This window comes from Mustela erminea, chromosome 7 (assembly GCF_009829155.1).
Source record: "Mustela erminea isolate mMusErm1 chromosome 7, mMusErm1.Pri, whole genome shotgun sequence".
NCBI lineage: Eukaryota > Metazoa > Chordata > Mammalia > Carnivora > Mustelidae > Mustela > Mustela erminea.
Genome location: NC_045620.1, coordinates 67,266,269 through 67,282,451, shown reverse-complemented (window position 1 = coordinate 67,282,451; position 16,183 = coordinate 67,266,269). Strand labels below are relative to the sequence as shown.

The following is a 16,183-nucleotide window of genomic DNA, read 5'->3' as shown; positions in this document are numbered from 1 at the left end:
GCTCCTGAGCAGAAGATGGACACCAAAGACCTAGAACAGTGTATAGAGCTAGAATGAAAAGTCATGATGCCTCTCGAAGAGGCACAGAGTTCTTTGTGTATGGTAAGCTGGTGTGAACACAACCTGCTCATAAGGCTAAAACAACTGGCCCAGGAAGCTAGAATGGTATGGAAAGACGGTAAGAGACTTGACGGTAAGAGACTGGGTAAAGAGCTTGCAGTCTCCAGTCTCGTTCTTTCTGATCCTCCTGATCACATCCAGCTCTGAACAGCTTCCTAGCTATGCTCACAATTTTTAAATTAAGAATCATCCACAGTTAATTTAATGGCATACGGTTTCATACATTTCTTTGAGTACTGATCAGCCAAGTTAGACTCTCTCAAATGTATGCTTCAAATTCCCATGACCACAACAGAACTTATTTGTATGGCAAACATAAGCCATACCCTAAATACCGTAAATAAATGCTCATTTAAATAACTTGAAGGCGGCATTTAAATTTGTCTACATTTGACCAATACAGGATGTTGCCTAGAAGGAACATGACATTTAACTTATGAATATAACAGAATATGTGATTAAAAATCTCTCTCTGGCATTTTTTTAAATCCCAATAAATTACTCTTTTTATATCTGCAGAAAAATTTTAAAATTACAAGCAAGACAATATTGAAGAGAAATGAGCAATGAACTTTCAGATTTAAAAAAACAAACAAACACAATTTACATTAAAATAAATGAGAAGACAAACAGCTCCATGAAACCAATCACAGGTTTGGGGAACTTAAACTACAGTCCTTCACAGATGGAAAGGTGGAGGACATGAACACTGCTGAATCAGAGGCTCAAGTGAAACTGTGCCCTGGGAACAGACTGCAGGCAGACTGAAAAGGTGAAGGGCAGCTTACAAATGAAGGATTTATCAAGAGGCTGTGATAAAGGAACACGTGTCTGCCTTGAATGAAAGCTGTCCAATTCAGAAATGAAAAATCCTCGCTGTCTGAAGGCTAGCCTTCGCCCATCTGGGCCTTACTGACTACAGCTTCCCACTCCCAGAAGAGAGCAGTGGACACCACAGCTAGGTCTGCAGCCACCTCAGCTGCCTGGCCCCTGACCCCCTCTGGCTCTCACAGCAAGACGTGGAAGGCCGCGAGAGGCAGGGACCAAGGACGGGCTGGCAGAGAAAGCATGCGTGCCCAGTTTTAAAACTACATGATGGACAGAGTGTCTGGATGTGCTCCGTCTCCGAGGGCAAAAGACTATTTCTGAAACACGTTCCTGCAGGCCAACGTCCTACGATCTACTGAGAACCCTGCCTCGGGGGCAGTGCCCACCGGAGGAACCTATCTCAGCCCCAGGAGTGGGTTCCCCCATCTGCCTGAGTGACCCACAAGTGCCACGGCAACGTCCCCTGCTGGGTAACAGCACCCCCAGCTGATGACAACCAGCCTCTAGACAAGTCTGCAGAGCCTGCTAACAGCTCTCATCCAGCTGTGTCCCTGCATGAGTCACCTTTTCCTTGACTCTCCCACTTCCTAATGCAATCAGCAATCTCAGGAGAAAAGCATCTGCGTTTTGGCCGCCTTCAGGTTCTCAGACTGCTTTAGGAACCAGAACAGCCCAAGAGCCCCACCCTGACGGGCAGGGAGACCCAAGATGGCCTTAAGAATCTGCCCTTGCTGGACACACAGATTGCACATGGGCTCCCCATGCATGGACCACGGGGGCTTCTGCCCTCCCTGCCCACTTCTCCGTGCACTGTGACCTCCAGCTCTGCCTGACAGCCCTCCCTGCAGTCTGTATGGAGGGAAGAGGTCATGGAGTCAGACACAGAGAGACAGACAGACGCAGTGCGAGGTGGAGGCAGCATGAATGGGCGGTGTGGATGCATACGCACGTGTGGTCGGGTGAGGATGGCATGCGGGTGAGGATGGCATCGAGCAGATGGCAGAGGGGCATGGTGAGGAGGGGACATCGCAGAAGGGATCTTCCGGTTTGATCCAGTAGGCGTGGCTGTCCCGGTTACCTTTCTTGCTGGTACAGCTGCCCGCGCAAGGGAAGACATCCTCACAGCCCTCGCCATGCAGGCGCTCCTTCTGCAGCAGCTTGTCCACCCGCTGAATGATGCACTCCAGGCTCTTGTCCACATTCAGCCACACTTTCTCCTTCCAAACCGAAAGGGTGCATTGGGGTCAGCTCTCCCGACTGGAAAAGCAGAACAGAACACAACCCCTTTCCCTGCCCCCCAAGCTCCCTCCACACATACACATACACACTGACTCCCCTACTCCGGGCCACTGTGATCATTAAAATACCACGAATTCAGAAATATCAAGATTAATTCAAAATTCCCTATTACTGCTGTATTTGTTTTTCAAAATACAGATCAATGTACTGTGGTCATTGTTTTTAAAGTCAGAGACACGTTTGCTAGTAACCATCACAGAGGCTGGACAGGACTTCCCGGTGCCTTTCAGAGCTGGCAGCGGGCCACAGCGCCCAGGGGGTTAGCTCGTCCCTCTTCCCTATGCTGCAGACCTCCTACAGAGAGGACTGTGACACAGAGAGGACTGAGGGAAGGTAATGGGAGGTAATGGGAGCAGTTGATCACTTCAGATGGGGGCAGTGGGGAGGTGGGGAGGCAGGGCTGTGAGCAGTCTGCAGAAACCCACCCAGAATACAGGACACCAGGGCAGGGCTGGAGGAGCCCTTCACTGCTGACTAAAAACTCAGTGCCTCACAGAAAAATGCCTCCAAGCAGTAGTCCTAAGAAATGACAAAAATGAGTTGTGTGATGTGTCACTCCCTCAGGAGAGACAGAGGTGGCTCTCAGGGCCACTATGTCAGGAAGCAGGAGGCAACGCGGACCATGTCAGGGGGAGCATCTCCAGACTCCTCCCCAAGCCACCAAATACAAATGGCCCTGGAAGGGCTAACTGTGTGGAGAGCTTTGAGGAAGCAGGGGGCCTGGCTGGTCTTGAGTGGACAGTGACAGGAGACAGGCTGCCAGCAAGGCAAGGGCTCCGTGGAGAACACCACCCCTTTCTCCAGCAAGTCTGACCCCAGCCTGGCCTGTAGCAGCGCTGCCCCTCAGATGGACACAGGGTGTGAAAATGCCATCTCCCTCCCTCAATCAGGGGGCCCAAGCGCTGTCTGGGAAGGGGACTCGGAGCTTGTTCACTAAGCAGCCAACCTGTTAGGTACCCCTTGGTGGGGGAGAGGGGCTGGCCAGAGGCTTTGAATTTTTCAACCCAGGTTCAATGGCAGAACGGGGGCCACAGGCAGCAGACTCACCCACTCCTCCTCGTGCCAGTCCACCTGCAGAGAAGACCGGCTGTTCCTCCCTGTCCACCTGGCCATGAGGGTGTCCTGGTCGTTCCTAAGCATCACCTGCTCCTCCTCACTCGACGTCGGGGAAGCCTTGGAGGCAATGTAGTCGGGCCGTGCTGCGTTCAGCCCGTGGATGGAGTTGGCCAGCAGCTTGCAGTCGCACACAGTGACCAGCTGCCGGGTCTGCAGTACACACAAACCAGAGCTGCTGAGCCTCCAGGCAAGGGGTTGCAAGGCCGGCTGTCTCTGAGAGCTCAGGAGCAGACCCAAGGCCCAGACGGGCACCCTTCTCCACAGGGCAGGAGCCCTTGGGATGGCTGAGTTCAAAGACTCCCACAAAAAGACTGGAGGACACAGGGAGAATGAGGGAGGTTGAGAAATCTCTGACATTCTTCCATCCCTGCCCGCCTCTGAGCCGGATGTGACTCGAGGCAGGGCCTGGAGGGAGCCCAGTGTCCTTGCCTTCACTGACTTCTTGGGCCATCCTCTCCAGTTCCGGGGATAGGCAGGAATCTGAGGCAATCACTTAAGTCTTACTTTTTGCATCTAACACTTAAAGCCCTGGACTCTGGGCAGTGGAGCTCTCAGCACAGCACTGTGGTTCTGGGGAATTGTGTATGCAGCAGGAGTTCTGGGGCTCATAATTTTCCTTCTGATAACATCATCTTTCTTTTCCAAATGGATCTAGTTTCCAGCCCTCCATCTCTTGGCTGAGTGAATACATGTGAAGGATATAACACATTCTGATCAGGAACAGCACCTCACCCCAGCAAAGTGGGTGTGAGTGGGGAAGTGTGATCAGAATCTCTGTATGTGTGTGCATGTGTGTGTGTGCACATGCATGTGTGCGGAGAGACTGAGTAATCTGAAAAAGCATCATCCATCAAAATGATCTGATCTATCTAATGTCCCAGTATAGACCAATATTTATATATTTATTTACATATCTATATCTGTATATATATTTTAAGATTTATTTGAGAGAGAGAGAAAGGGAGAGAGTGGGGGCACATACATGCAGAAGTAGGGCAAAGAGCAGAGGGAGAGAGAGAATCCCAAGCAGAACCCCCCACTGAATGCAGAGCCTGACATGGGGCTTGATCCCAGAACCGTGAGATCGTGACCTGAGCCAAAAATCAAGAGTTGGATCCTTAACCGACTGAGTCACCCAGGTGTCCCTGTTTATTTTTAATAAGGATCAAGTCACAGTCAACTAAAAAATGGCTTACTGATTACGTGTAAGCCAATGAAGCTATATTTCCTTTATTGTATGTCTGTACAATAACTCAGAAACTTCTTTTTTCAAATTCCAAGTTAATAAAAATTGGCAAAAATGCACTGAGTAGGCAGTTGCTAAGAAAGCTGCAGAACTATCTCAGCCTCCACAATGAAGCTGATGGACTTGAGGGATGACACATCTGCATGAAGCAGCAGCTGGAAGTCCCCCACCCTGGGTGCTGTCCGTGGCCTGCCCTCATCCGGCTCTGTGACCACAGGTCAATCACCAAACCACCCTGGGCCTCTGGCAGAACTAAACCTCAAACTAGATCCTCAAGGTCATCCCAATGTCACCTTTTGTATGGATGGCTCTAAGCACATGGGGTGTCCAAAGGTTTCCAGAAACCCATGGGAGCCCCCATCTCACATGTAGCAGGGTGGTGTCTCCTACCTTGTCTGCCAGGATGGCGAGGGTTCTTTCGAGGCCAGTGGCAGACCTGTCCTTAGCCGCCCTTGAGAGCCGCTCTGCATAGTAACTCACTTGAGTTTTCAGGGTATTGATCTGGGCAATGATCTCCTTGGCTCTGATGATGTCCTGTGGTATGTAGATTATGGACTGGCAGCTGGATGGTGTACTAGAAAGGATAAGAACAGATTCTAAGGGGTCTTCTCAAATCCATAAGGATGGCAGCAGCCTCCCAACCAACCCCAGCCCACAACCAACATTAAATAAAGCATTCTGATACTCAGTGATGTTCTCCTATGCTAGCCTAGCTATTAATGGGCAAAAGTAAATCTTAAGAGATTCTTTCTGTCTATATGGTAGAGGGCCTGAAATAGTAAAACACAGTGAAGTCTTTTGTCTCTATTTGTAGGGGTCTGTATTCTTACATAAATGCATAAACAGATACAGAATCCAATAATCACCTGAATGCTCATAACATTTCACCTGAGAACTTCGCCTGTCAACTTATCCACGGCACAGGAGTGGAGGCACGGGGTGTGCTAATCTCAGAAGGGGTCAGTGTATTTCAGGGAAGGCAGACTGCCATGGATGCCAGACTTTCCGCAAGAAACCTGTTTCTCCATTGGGCCAATTTTCAAACTTTCCATGCACATACACATAGTTCTCTCTCCTCACACCTCTGACCCCGACAACTAGACTTCCTTCTCCAGCACTTCTCTACTTTGAAAAATAACGTTCCATCAGATGAAGAAGAAGTGAAGAACGTGCCAAGCCAGAGGCCAGGTGTGGCCACCTCAAGAGCTTTGAACACCTGGTTCTTCCTCCTCCCCTCATCACCAAGCCCTGTGTGATCTTAGGATTGAGGTCAGAGCCACAGGCCAGCCCCTGTGCATTCATTACAAACACCAGTGACCAGAGAACCAACTCTGCGTCCTGGCTGTGTGGGGCCTGGCTAACGCATTTGGCCATTCTAGATGGAGATGATACATCCAAGTCTCTTGGCCAAGATCCTCAGTCAATATAATAGTATAAATGTAGGTTTTAGACCATCTGAGGAAGCCAAGGAAAGCACAGAATGTAAGGCCCCAGTGAGGATGTCTCCTGCGATCTGAACTTGTGAGCTCTAGCTGGAATGGGAGTCTCAGCCTTCACTGGTCCCCTTAAAGAGCTGCCCTCTCTGAGTTTTGGAGATGAGGGAGAAGGTGGAGGAGCACAACCTCCATCACCTCTCTTGGAGAGGAGGACTTGAGACCCTTCCCTGCTGGGCTTTTTGGACCCTGAAGGCAGGCCCCCAAGAGACCTCCATTGACAGACTATGGTATAAACATGCAAAACCCAAAAACCAAAGCATCCCAGAAAAAAACAACACCCCAAGCCCACACACCACAATAAAACATGATGGATTTGCCAGAAGCCCATGCAGCAGACCGCAACCAAGCCTGCGTGATCTGAGAAGTAATTTCACAGCACAATGTGCACACGACTACTTTCCAATCTGCAATCACTCTTCCAAATGAATAGCTGCCATTGACAATTGAGTCTTAGAAATTCCAGTCTCAAACAGGATTTTTAAAGCTCTGTCCTTCCCTGGCCCCAATCTCTAGTGCTTCCTATAGATATATGCATGTGAATGTAGATGGCTGTGTACACTTTGACCAGTACACAGTCTCCCAAGCCCGACGGAGAGCACCGCCTTCTACTCACCTTGTGTTCTTACAGGTCACATTCTAATAACAGGAATCTGGGACTTACACACAGGAAGCACACGGCAGGGGGAGGGGTGTGGAAGAGTAAATTTCAAAGAGCTACTAGGGGATGATGGCGAATATACAAGCATGTGTGCTCAGTCCTAGTCCTAGAAATGGGGAAAGCCCAAGAGGTCTCAGCACATCCTGCTGCACCCATCTCAGGCAGGGCTCTGCCATGGCCCCAAGCCTCCCCAGCTCTGAGATGGCACAGTTCGAGAGGGCTGGAGGTACTTCTGGGGCCTATCACCAAGCAAAATGCCCCTGCAGAATCCTGGCTGTCGCCTGAGCAAGCACACTGGGCACGACTGGGGAGGGCCCGGGAAAGCTGGGGGGCCACCAGGCTGCAGACACAGTGCTTTTTAGCTGCCAACTAATTCTTTGGTAGGAAAAGTCCCTTGGTTATATTAATTCTTACTTTGCCCTCAGGGGGAAAACTGGCCCAAAGAACAGTGTTTTAAAAATCTGCATAAATTATATTCATGAGAAATGGAAGCTGGCTTCACTCCCATAAGACAGGATGGTAAGGTGAAAACTGAAGGCCTAAGATTCTTATAAAATAAGCCAGCAAGGGATTGCCGAGCCACCACTGGGTGGACTTGAAATCCAACACCTGGTAACTTGTCCAGCCTGGGAGAAAACAGGGTCCTCTCAGGGAGTGCGCCCAGCAACAAGCTGCTGCCAGATTTGGAAGGTGGGCTATTCATTATCAAAGGGCTATTCATTATCAAAGAACGTTGCAGTTGGAAGAGAGAATTCTGTCTACGAGGCTATAACCAGGGGCCGCCGGTGGCACCGAGGGCCGAAGCACCTCACAGAGGAGGGGACAGCACAGGCTTTCTCTACAGGAGAGCAAGACCCCAACAGACACTCTCTCCACAGACAGAAAACTCACCAACACTCCTCAAAACTGCTAAAGAAAAGAACCAAAATGAAATATTAGCAGTTAGCAAACACCAAAGGCAAAACAAAAAATTAAAAAGCCAAGTTATCTTTTGTCAAAATCTTTGGAATTATGTGTTGAGGTACCCACTACAGGAACCATAAAACTTAGGAGCTCATTCATCAGAGCAACATCCGCGTCTGTACGCAAGCCCCAGGGAGACATGCTGCCTGTGGGCCAAGTTACATCTGCATTTAAAGTACAATTCAAATAATGAAAATCATTTCTACAGGTGGCTTTATAACATTAGTAGGAAATTAAACAAAGACTTATATTATTCATCTGAAAAATATTCCAGAGGCATTGTGGAAGTAAGGAGATCTGAAGTCAACAGACGGAGTAGTCAGGTATCCACATCTGGGCCTTTGTGAGACAGTGATGGCCAGTGGTGCCCTCTCCTGATGGGCTTTCCCCTCCACAGCCCCCATGGCATCCTCCAATCTCCCACTCACACCCCCACACAGCCAAACGCAATGGAGTGATAGACACGTGCTTTCTTGGCTGGCTGTGCAGGGGGCTGTGGGGAGCATAGGAAGCTTCCTCTTCATCATAATCCCCAGGGAACAGCAGAGTCAGTGACTCCTCAGGTGGGTCTGGCTTGTCTGGGTGAGGAAGACACCCTTGGTGGGATCTATCTAGCTAAGTGGGCTGTCTGGGGGCCTCCCTAGGATGCTGCCCCGATCTTCCGGCTAAAATTCCTCCTCCTAACCGCTGGCCACTTCAGGTTCTTCCTCCTGCTGCCTCCAGGGCTCACTTGGCTCTGGGACCCCTGTGCACACATCTGAGCCATAATGTCTCATAGAACACCCTCTTCCACCTGCAGGCTCACCCCTCCAGCCTTGCCCCATGGGCAGAAAAGCTCCTAGCTGCATCCCTGATCCCCTTGGTCCAGTGAACGGCCACTGTCCCTGACCTTCCGCCCCCTCCTTGATCTGGTCCTCGGTCAGTTTTCTCAAGCTGCGTCCTGACTTCTGGCCATGACAGCACAGAGCCTCTGATTCCCTGGCAGGTGCTAGAGCTCTCCACCTGGCTGCCTTGTCGATTCCCTTGAAGCCTCCTGGGCCTTGGCTTCAACTTTCCTCCAGCTGTTCCATTCTCCATTGCTAAGTCCCACACTTCTAACTCTACATTCTGCAGAGGCTGATAGACAGTATCTTCAGCTTGTTTTCTCACCCCTCCAGGATCTCTCTGCACCCCACCTTCGAGGACTCCCTGCCTGGTCTGGCCTTTGGATCTCCACAAACTAGCTCCATCAATGTTCTCTTCCCAACAGTTCTTTACTGTCGTCATCCCCATCAGCCTGAACACATAATCAAGCAATAACCATTCTCCCCAGGCAGACACCTACGTGCTATTTCCTCTACTCCATGGTCCACGGATCTCAAAGGACCATCTACTCTCGTCGCCCCTACTTCTCACACTTGCCTCCCTCATCTATTTAAATCTTGACGGGTGACATTCTGGAAGATCACCAACGCCTCCCACATATCCAACACAACAGCTGAGGTTTATGGCTCTCTCTCCGTCACCCCTGCTCCAGGCATGGCACAGCTTGCTCCAAATGCTGCTATGAACTTGTCTGCTCCCAGGAAAGACTGGGAGCCCCTTGGGGCCAGGCTTACCTCTGTCACCCCTGCGTTCCTGGACATCAGCGTGTGGCCCTACACTGAACAGGCTGCCACCAAGGCCAGCCCTCCTGCTCAGCTCCTGTCCTCAAGTACCATGCCTCATGCCTCCACCACACCTTCCTGCATGCTCCACGAGGCCCTTCTCCAACTGCCCACCTGGCCATTCCCTGTTTGGACTGCAGCTCCCCTCCCACGCCCACCCCACTCCAGCTTTCCTAAAACCGAAATGCCTACCCCTGCAATCCTTTCAGGAAAGGAAGCAATCTCCTGTAGGCTTCACACTTTGTGGCATTCAACACAGACCACACACGTGGCATGACAAACCAGGGGCTCTAAGGGACAGCTGAGCCAGTGGAGAGTCCACACGGGCTGGCCTCCTCCCAGGGGATTTCGATCCGCTGCTCACTTGCAGGGTGAGGACCACTTATCAGGTGCCTTCCTCACTCCCCAGCTCAGTCGCACACACAAAAGCACAGGGGCCACAGGCAGCTCCTCCCGCCACACAAAAGCACATTGGATGGCTGGATGTTTTTGCTGTCACGTTTTGGTTTTTTTTTGTTTTTTTTTTTTTAACCTAGGCAGCACCAGACAGCTGTACAAGGTCCACGGACACCCTCCAAGTACTTACTGCTTCTTAGTCTCTTCGAATTTGTGCAGCTTTTTGCGGAGACCTCCTGACTTAAAACCTTGGCAGTGTGCTGCTGGCGCTCCAATGGTGACGATATCATAGTTCTGATCTGAATGACAGAAAGCTCTCCTCCGTTACTCTGGGCTCAGGCCTGTGGACAAGCCAGCTACAGGGATATGCACGCAACTCTGGGACCCTGCCCCTCCAGCCCATTTCCAAGCAGCCTATTCCCCCTGTCCCAAAGCCTGGATTGTCTGAGGACCCCCGGAGCCCAGCACCATTATCTCAGGGGGTATGGGGTTCCTACACATCTCCAGATAGGGCCACAAAGGGCCGAAGGCAATCACTGGCAACACTTAGTTTGCATCCTCCTTGGGAAGGAGAACTGACAGGTGACTTGCTGCCACAGAAACACAAAGGGAAGCTGGAGGAAGGGTGGACAAGGGGAAGGGACAAAAGGAGGGAAAAGCCTAGGGAACAAAGACCTTACAGAGGTCCTGTGCTACGTCTCTTATCGGAGCTGCCAGACAGAAGAACACACAGGGAAGGCTGCGCACGTGTGGGGCAGCCTGGGGACCAAGCACACGGGGAGAAAGGAAGTCAAGTGTGATTTAGCAAGAGGAACAGAAAAATAGTTACCTGACCCCCCATCGTCTTGAACTCTCATCCTCTGTATGTGCAAGTTTGTGGGAACAAATTCTAACTTTTTATCTGCTTTCAAACTGCTCGCTTTAAACGAGGGACCTAAGAAACAATACGAGAAAACAAGGGCCGTTGACATGTACACTGCATTCAGGAATGGCGAGTAGGACAGAAAATTCTGAGGAAGCGGCTTCATGTAAGCAGGTACGTGCTAGTGGTGGCCAAGGAAATTCTGAGGTGCCTGTGAGTACATTTTGTCTCCAGATGGCAGGCTGGGTCAAACATTGGAGGGTGGGCTGCCCACTGGCCAGAAGACTGGTTTTAGGGGCTTAACTGGTGAGCAGGGCCAGGTAGGAGCAGCTTCAGAAGGCTATGGTTACCAGCGCCCCCATGACTCATCTCTCAAATGAGAATTCTGACATAAAAACTGATTTTGTGCAACACTATGTCAGCACTGCTATAAAAAGCAAATGGGCCCATGCCAGGGTCTGCCTGTTCCAACCCTGGAGACCGCCAGCATGCAAGAGCGAAGAAACTGGTTCAGTAAGAGCAACACGTCTCAAGTCCACAAAGAGATGAAAAGGTCTGCTCATCACCTCAGGTCTATCAGGATGAACAAATGCTATATGGCATGGATCCTGGCCCTCTGAAACACAGACCTAAACGTGTTCCCTTGATTCTACTCAGGGGGTTAAGGAGAGGGGATGATGTTTTATAACTGATATCTGCAATCTTGTTTCTACGATCAGAATCCAATACTAATTAAGAACTACATGCCTAGAAAAGAAAGGGACTGCAAATTAACTGACGATCAGAAGAAAAAATAAGCTTTCACTCTAGTGATAAAAGGTAAATCATACCAGCATACAAAATGCAGAACAGCCACTGCCTGCTTTGCATTTTGTGCTAGGAGACTGCCCTCCAGGGCCTGATATGTACAGGGGGCCCAGAAATCAGCAGCAGTGGCACCCTGGGAGCCTGATGAAAATGTAGGATGCTAGATCTGCACTGTAGCAAGATCTTCAGGGACCAGGATGCATACTGACAGCTGAGATGCTCTGCTCTGGAAAACTCAGGCTCATGTGGGTTTCCTGTTTTCCCAGATAACAGGTATCCAGCATGGGTAGGTCCCTAAGGATCTTCAGCTACATGCTGCCAATACACTTATGCCTGCCCTTCAGATTCAAACCAAACCCAATGGAACCATCATCTTGTCCTCGTAACTGCATGTGGCTTCTTCTCAGCCAAGTTCATGGACAGGTTCATTCGTTCCGTAGCAAAACTTTAATATGAAGGACTTACATTTTCTTTTAACCCTGAAATTCCATAATGTAGTTGGGGGTGGAGGAGGAAAGAACCAAGATAGAGAACAAAGTAACGAAAAACAAAAAAAATCTATTCTATTTTGGAATAAAAAGGGAGTAAGTTAAGAGAAGTCTTCTAAATCTATCCCTTGAGTATTCTGAAAATCAAACTGGATTTTTCAAGAAGAAATGTAAGATGTCTATACTTCACTTTCTCCAACTTTTTGGATATTCAATAGAGGACTGTTGAATATTTAAACTGGGAAATCTAGGAAACCACTCTGTGTCAAAGCAAACAGTTTATGTCTTCTGGGGCATTTCCCTTGGGCATTTTAGACCAAGATGAAAAAATAACATGAACCAACAGCCCATGATTTCATCTCTCCTAAATTTCATCCTACATGAGTTGTTTTGGCAGAAGACACCATAGAAGGAATTTTCAATGCAATTCTACTTGTCTTCTTATGAGAAACCCACATTCTGAAGAATTCACACCTACATGAGAACCTATTTTTAAAAACCCAGTAGAGTATCTGTCAGGGAGAGTACTTGAGCCAGGTTCTTGTTTCCTAGCTGGAAAAACGAAGACCTAGCACCCACCTTTGTACTGATGGAGGTCAGTCAGGTTCTCCTGGTATGTGAGGATGATGGTCTGGTACTGAGTGACAATCTGGCGCCGGAGGCTCTCCCAACAAGGGGACAGATCCCCCAACTCCTCCAGCTCACACACTCTGCAAGGCAGACACACACATACACACACTATCAGGCCACAGAGCCGGCTCTCTTCCCTAGGAGAGGCAGTGGCATCCCAACCAAGCAGGAGAACGAGTGGACATGGAAGTGCAGTCAATGCCAGGGAAGGTCTTGGACAACAGCCACACTGCAGGTCCACAGAGCAAGCAGCGGGCACATGACACACCACTCTAGGAGGAATGGCTGTATGACTGGCAGACTACTCACCATCACAGAAACTCTGTCAAATGTCTGGGGAAAAGTAAGTGAAGGAGAGGGGCTCTAGGGGAGTGGCTCCCTGCCCGGACCCACACAGGCCACGTGGGACCCTCCTGGAAGATGAGATGAGTGGAAGTCCATAAGCCATTTCTCGGGGCCATCTCACTCACTTCTGTCTCTCCCAGAGACAGTTATGAGACAGCTTCTCACTGCCCCCCGTGTTCTGGGGAGGCCTGTGCCTTTCTGCCCTACCCCTAAGAACACTGCTGCAGAACATAAAGCAGCTGCCGAGCGGTGGTCCACAGCTGGCTGGCACAGGATGACCATGCTCTGCTGCGCTCACCCAGCCCCCTCTGTCTCAGAGGGGCTGTCCCCCTGTCCTTCGGGGAGAGGGACAAGGGCCATAGGAGGTTGGCAACTTTGGTTATGATTTCTTTCTCCATGTGGGTAATGGGCTATTTAAATCCATAAGTAGCATGAAGGCAGGGAAAGGGAGAAGAGAAGAAAAAAAAGGATCTGTCACCTCCAGAAAAATAAAGCTGTGGAAGAACTGAAACATAACTGTCTTAGCTCAGCAGCAAATAACAGCTACATAATCAGAATAATGAAAACACAAGATGGACTTAACAAAAAAAAAAGATAACCATATTAGGAAGCTGGGGAACGGGCAAGTACAAAAGATCTAAAACCCTCATTGCAGGGAATCAGTAGCTAATCCCCAAAACCGATTAAGAGTGTACACTATACATTTATTTAGAAATACAGTGAAAAACACTAAAATGGTTAAAAGTGGTTATTTCTTAGAAGCTGATCAGAAACTAGAGGGCCCCAAGATTTATGCCATTGTTAAAAGCCTTTTGACACTGTTTTTTTATACTATGCATATTTTTCTATGGGAGCGGGAGAAGCTAATTTAATGGAATCTACTAGATGGCCCATGGTTAAAAAAAAAAAAAGTTGTACCATTTTATCATGAAAATGGCAAAATTCAAGTAAAACAGTGTGCACGCAGGCGAGGCTGCAGTGAGACCTACACTGGCAGCTGCCTGTGGCCCAGGGTCTGCTCACAAGCACATGAGCCCCAGCTGCATGGCTGCCACTAGACCCTCTCTGCTGTCTCTGCCCGTCTTTCTGCTCCTTCTCGTGCCTCCGGTCTCAGTTTAATGTTACCATCTCACAGAGGCCTGCCTGGACCACCCCTCCTTCTCGCCACCCCTTCTGATTTCTGCACACAGCTCATGCAGCTGGGGCTCGGGGCGTGGCCCCCACTTCTCCAGAGGGACTATCTTCCATGGCCTGTCTCACTCATCAAGAAGCCTCCCACACCACACACACCACCAGCCACGTGTGTGAAACTGATGTTGAAACACAACAAAACCCTCAAAGCCGAAGTTCTTGAGAAATGGGTAAACTCTTCAAAGTTGTAACCTAGTATACCAAATAATGGGAATTTACGCTGTAATTAAAATTACAACATGAACAGTGTGCAGATGTAGATGGTAGCTAGGAAAATTTGCACAAATATGGAAAAGCTGAAAGGAAAAATTTTAAAGTTAAAATAACTATAAAATAGTATATAGATAAATACACAGACAATGCAGCTCGTTGCATTATTCTTGTTATACTTAGGTTGAGTTTTTTTGTAAGATAAAAAATTTATTAAAAGAGCTTATTTGAACAGTGAGATCCTGACTGAACTGTGTCCTATCACACTTGTTATATTGTGTTCATAATTAACTCTGTCTTAGGACAGCGAGAAGAAATGACCTCTGAGGAAGACTGGTGACACACACTGCGATCTGGGGTTGAGCCAGGTCTCTGGCTTCTCCCCACCATGCGATCGATGGAACATGCCCTTGGCTGAGAGATATGGAGGACCGGAGGGCCCCAATGGGTCACACATAGCTCTCTGTAGCCCCTATCACTGTGGCCCTACCCTAGGAAGCTGCTGACCCGGCGGCCAGGACCCAGGAACAACCGGCCACTCCTAACTTTCTACAGGCCAACTGAGAAGGGAAAGGAGAGGGACCCATGTCTGGTGCTTCCCGCACCCTGTCTGGTGGTGGCCTCGCACAGGAACTCAAGAGACCCATGAGCGAACACAGGCTTCGACAAGCCAAGGCCACAGAGCAAGCAGGTGGTGGCGGCTGGGTCTGAAGCCCCTCTCTGCTGCCAGTGCTCTACTCGACACATCTAAGAGCTTCCTGGAAAGAAAGGGGCAGATGACCCAGGACTGACGGGCAGGTAGGCGGCCTCTCCACAGGGCCTCACCTGGCCGCATCTTCTTCCAGTAGGAGCTTCACGAACTGCCGGGGCACGTGCAAGGACAGCACGCTCTCTGCCATCTGCTCCAGGATCCGCAGGTGGTTGCCGTCCGTGGTGGGGAACCGGTACATGCGGCAGATGGCGCCGCCAAACACTGGGGTGGGTGATGGGGAGGAGACAGGTCACGCGTAAGCTAGCGACACAGCTGCCATGCAGGCCCTCCTCCCTGGGCCCTCAACCCTGCTTCTCACTGTTCCTCTCCAGAGAATGCGAACACTTCAGCTGAAGCCCACCCAAGTGACTGAGCCCAGCTGCTCCTCCCCCGCGACACACCACCTTCTGGTCCCAAGATGCGGACCTGACTCTGGAGCGCAGGGGCGGGGGCGTGGAGGGTCAGTCACCAAACGAGGTAACACGAGGAAGGAGGAAGAGTGGAATGAAGGAAGGGGACCACCTCCCCCACTCCTTCCCTGGAGGATTGCTAACTCCACATGCCGGCAGAAAGCATGGCACTTACAAACGTGGCAGGGAGGTGACAAGGTGACAACGGGGGCGCCTGGCCACGACAATCCAACCAGGCAGGGAGGAAAGGGTGAGTGTGGCCCAAGTGGACACTCACAAGAGTGGCAAGAGTGCCAACGGAGGGAGCTGTTTACCCGATTTCAGTAAAGTGTCTTTTCGCAACGAAGCATACTTGGATCGGATTCCCAGTGCCTCTGTCAAGCTCTCATCAACCGGGAGAACCATCTAATGACGTGGGCAGAAAAGCAGAGAGACAGTGAGACTCAAACAACTCCAGAACACTCTGCAGAAATGGGGCCCACGTGCATCACTGGAGAACTCTTAAAATTAGTAACCACCATTCACTCTGCAGGAGTACACTGCCCCAGCCCCTAGGTAACCCCCCTGCCAGCACCCTGCACTCAGGCCACGCACATGTGATTTTCCAGTGACTCGGTCACTTCACCCGGTATTGCAAGGGTGTGATGTACAGAACGAGAGGCAGGCTAAGATGATGCTCAGGAACATTTGTGCGGCTGACCTCTTAGGCTTATTTTGGGTA

General features: G+C 50.0%; 1 protein-coding gene across 16 annotated transcripts in view; it reads right to left on the bottom strand.

Moving 5' to 3' along the window:
• INPP4A (inositol polyphosphate-4-phosphatase type I A) overlaps positions 1–16,183 on the bottom strand; it is a 131,138-nt gene that overhangs the window by 29,502 nt on the left and 85,453 nt on the right. For 7 of the 16 annotated variants that reach the window (XM_032351992.1, XM_032351985.1, XM_032351990.1 and 4 more), the window contains 9 exons: positions 15,777–15,867; positions 15,127–15,274; positions 12,505–12,635; positions 10,598–10,702; positions 9,959–10,067; positions 7,655–7,672; positions 5,000–5,183; positions 3,295–3,513; positions 1,898–2,165 (listed from right to left, as the gene is read on the bottom strand). In XM_032351992.1, coding sequence (XP_032207883.1) covers positions 1,898–2,165; positions 3,295–3,513; positions 5,000–5,183; positions 7,655–7,672; positions 9,959–10,067; positions 10,598–10,702; positions 12,505–12,635; positions 15,127–15,274; positions 15,777–15,867 — 1,273 coding nt within the window. The remainder of the gene's footprint in view (positions 1–1,897; positions 2,166–3,294; positions 3,514–4,999; positions 5,184–7,654; positions 7,673–9,958; positions 10,068–10,597; positions 10,703–12,504; positions 12,636–15,126; positions 15,275–15,776; positions 15,868–16,183) is intronic. The other 9 variants (XM_032351988.1, XM_032351993.1, XM_032351998.1 and 6 more) reach the window with 5 other exon arrangements.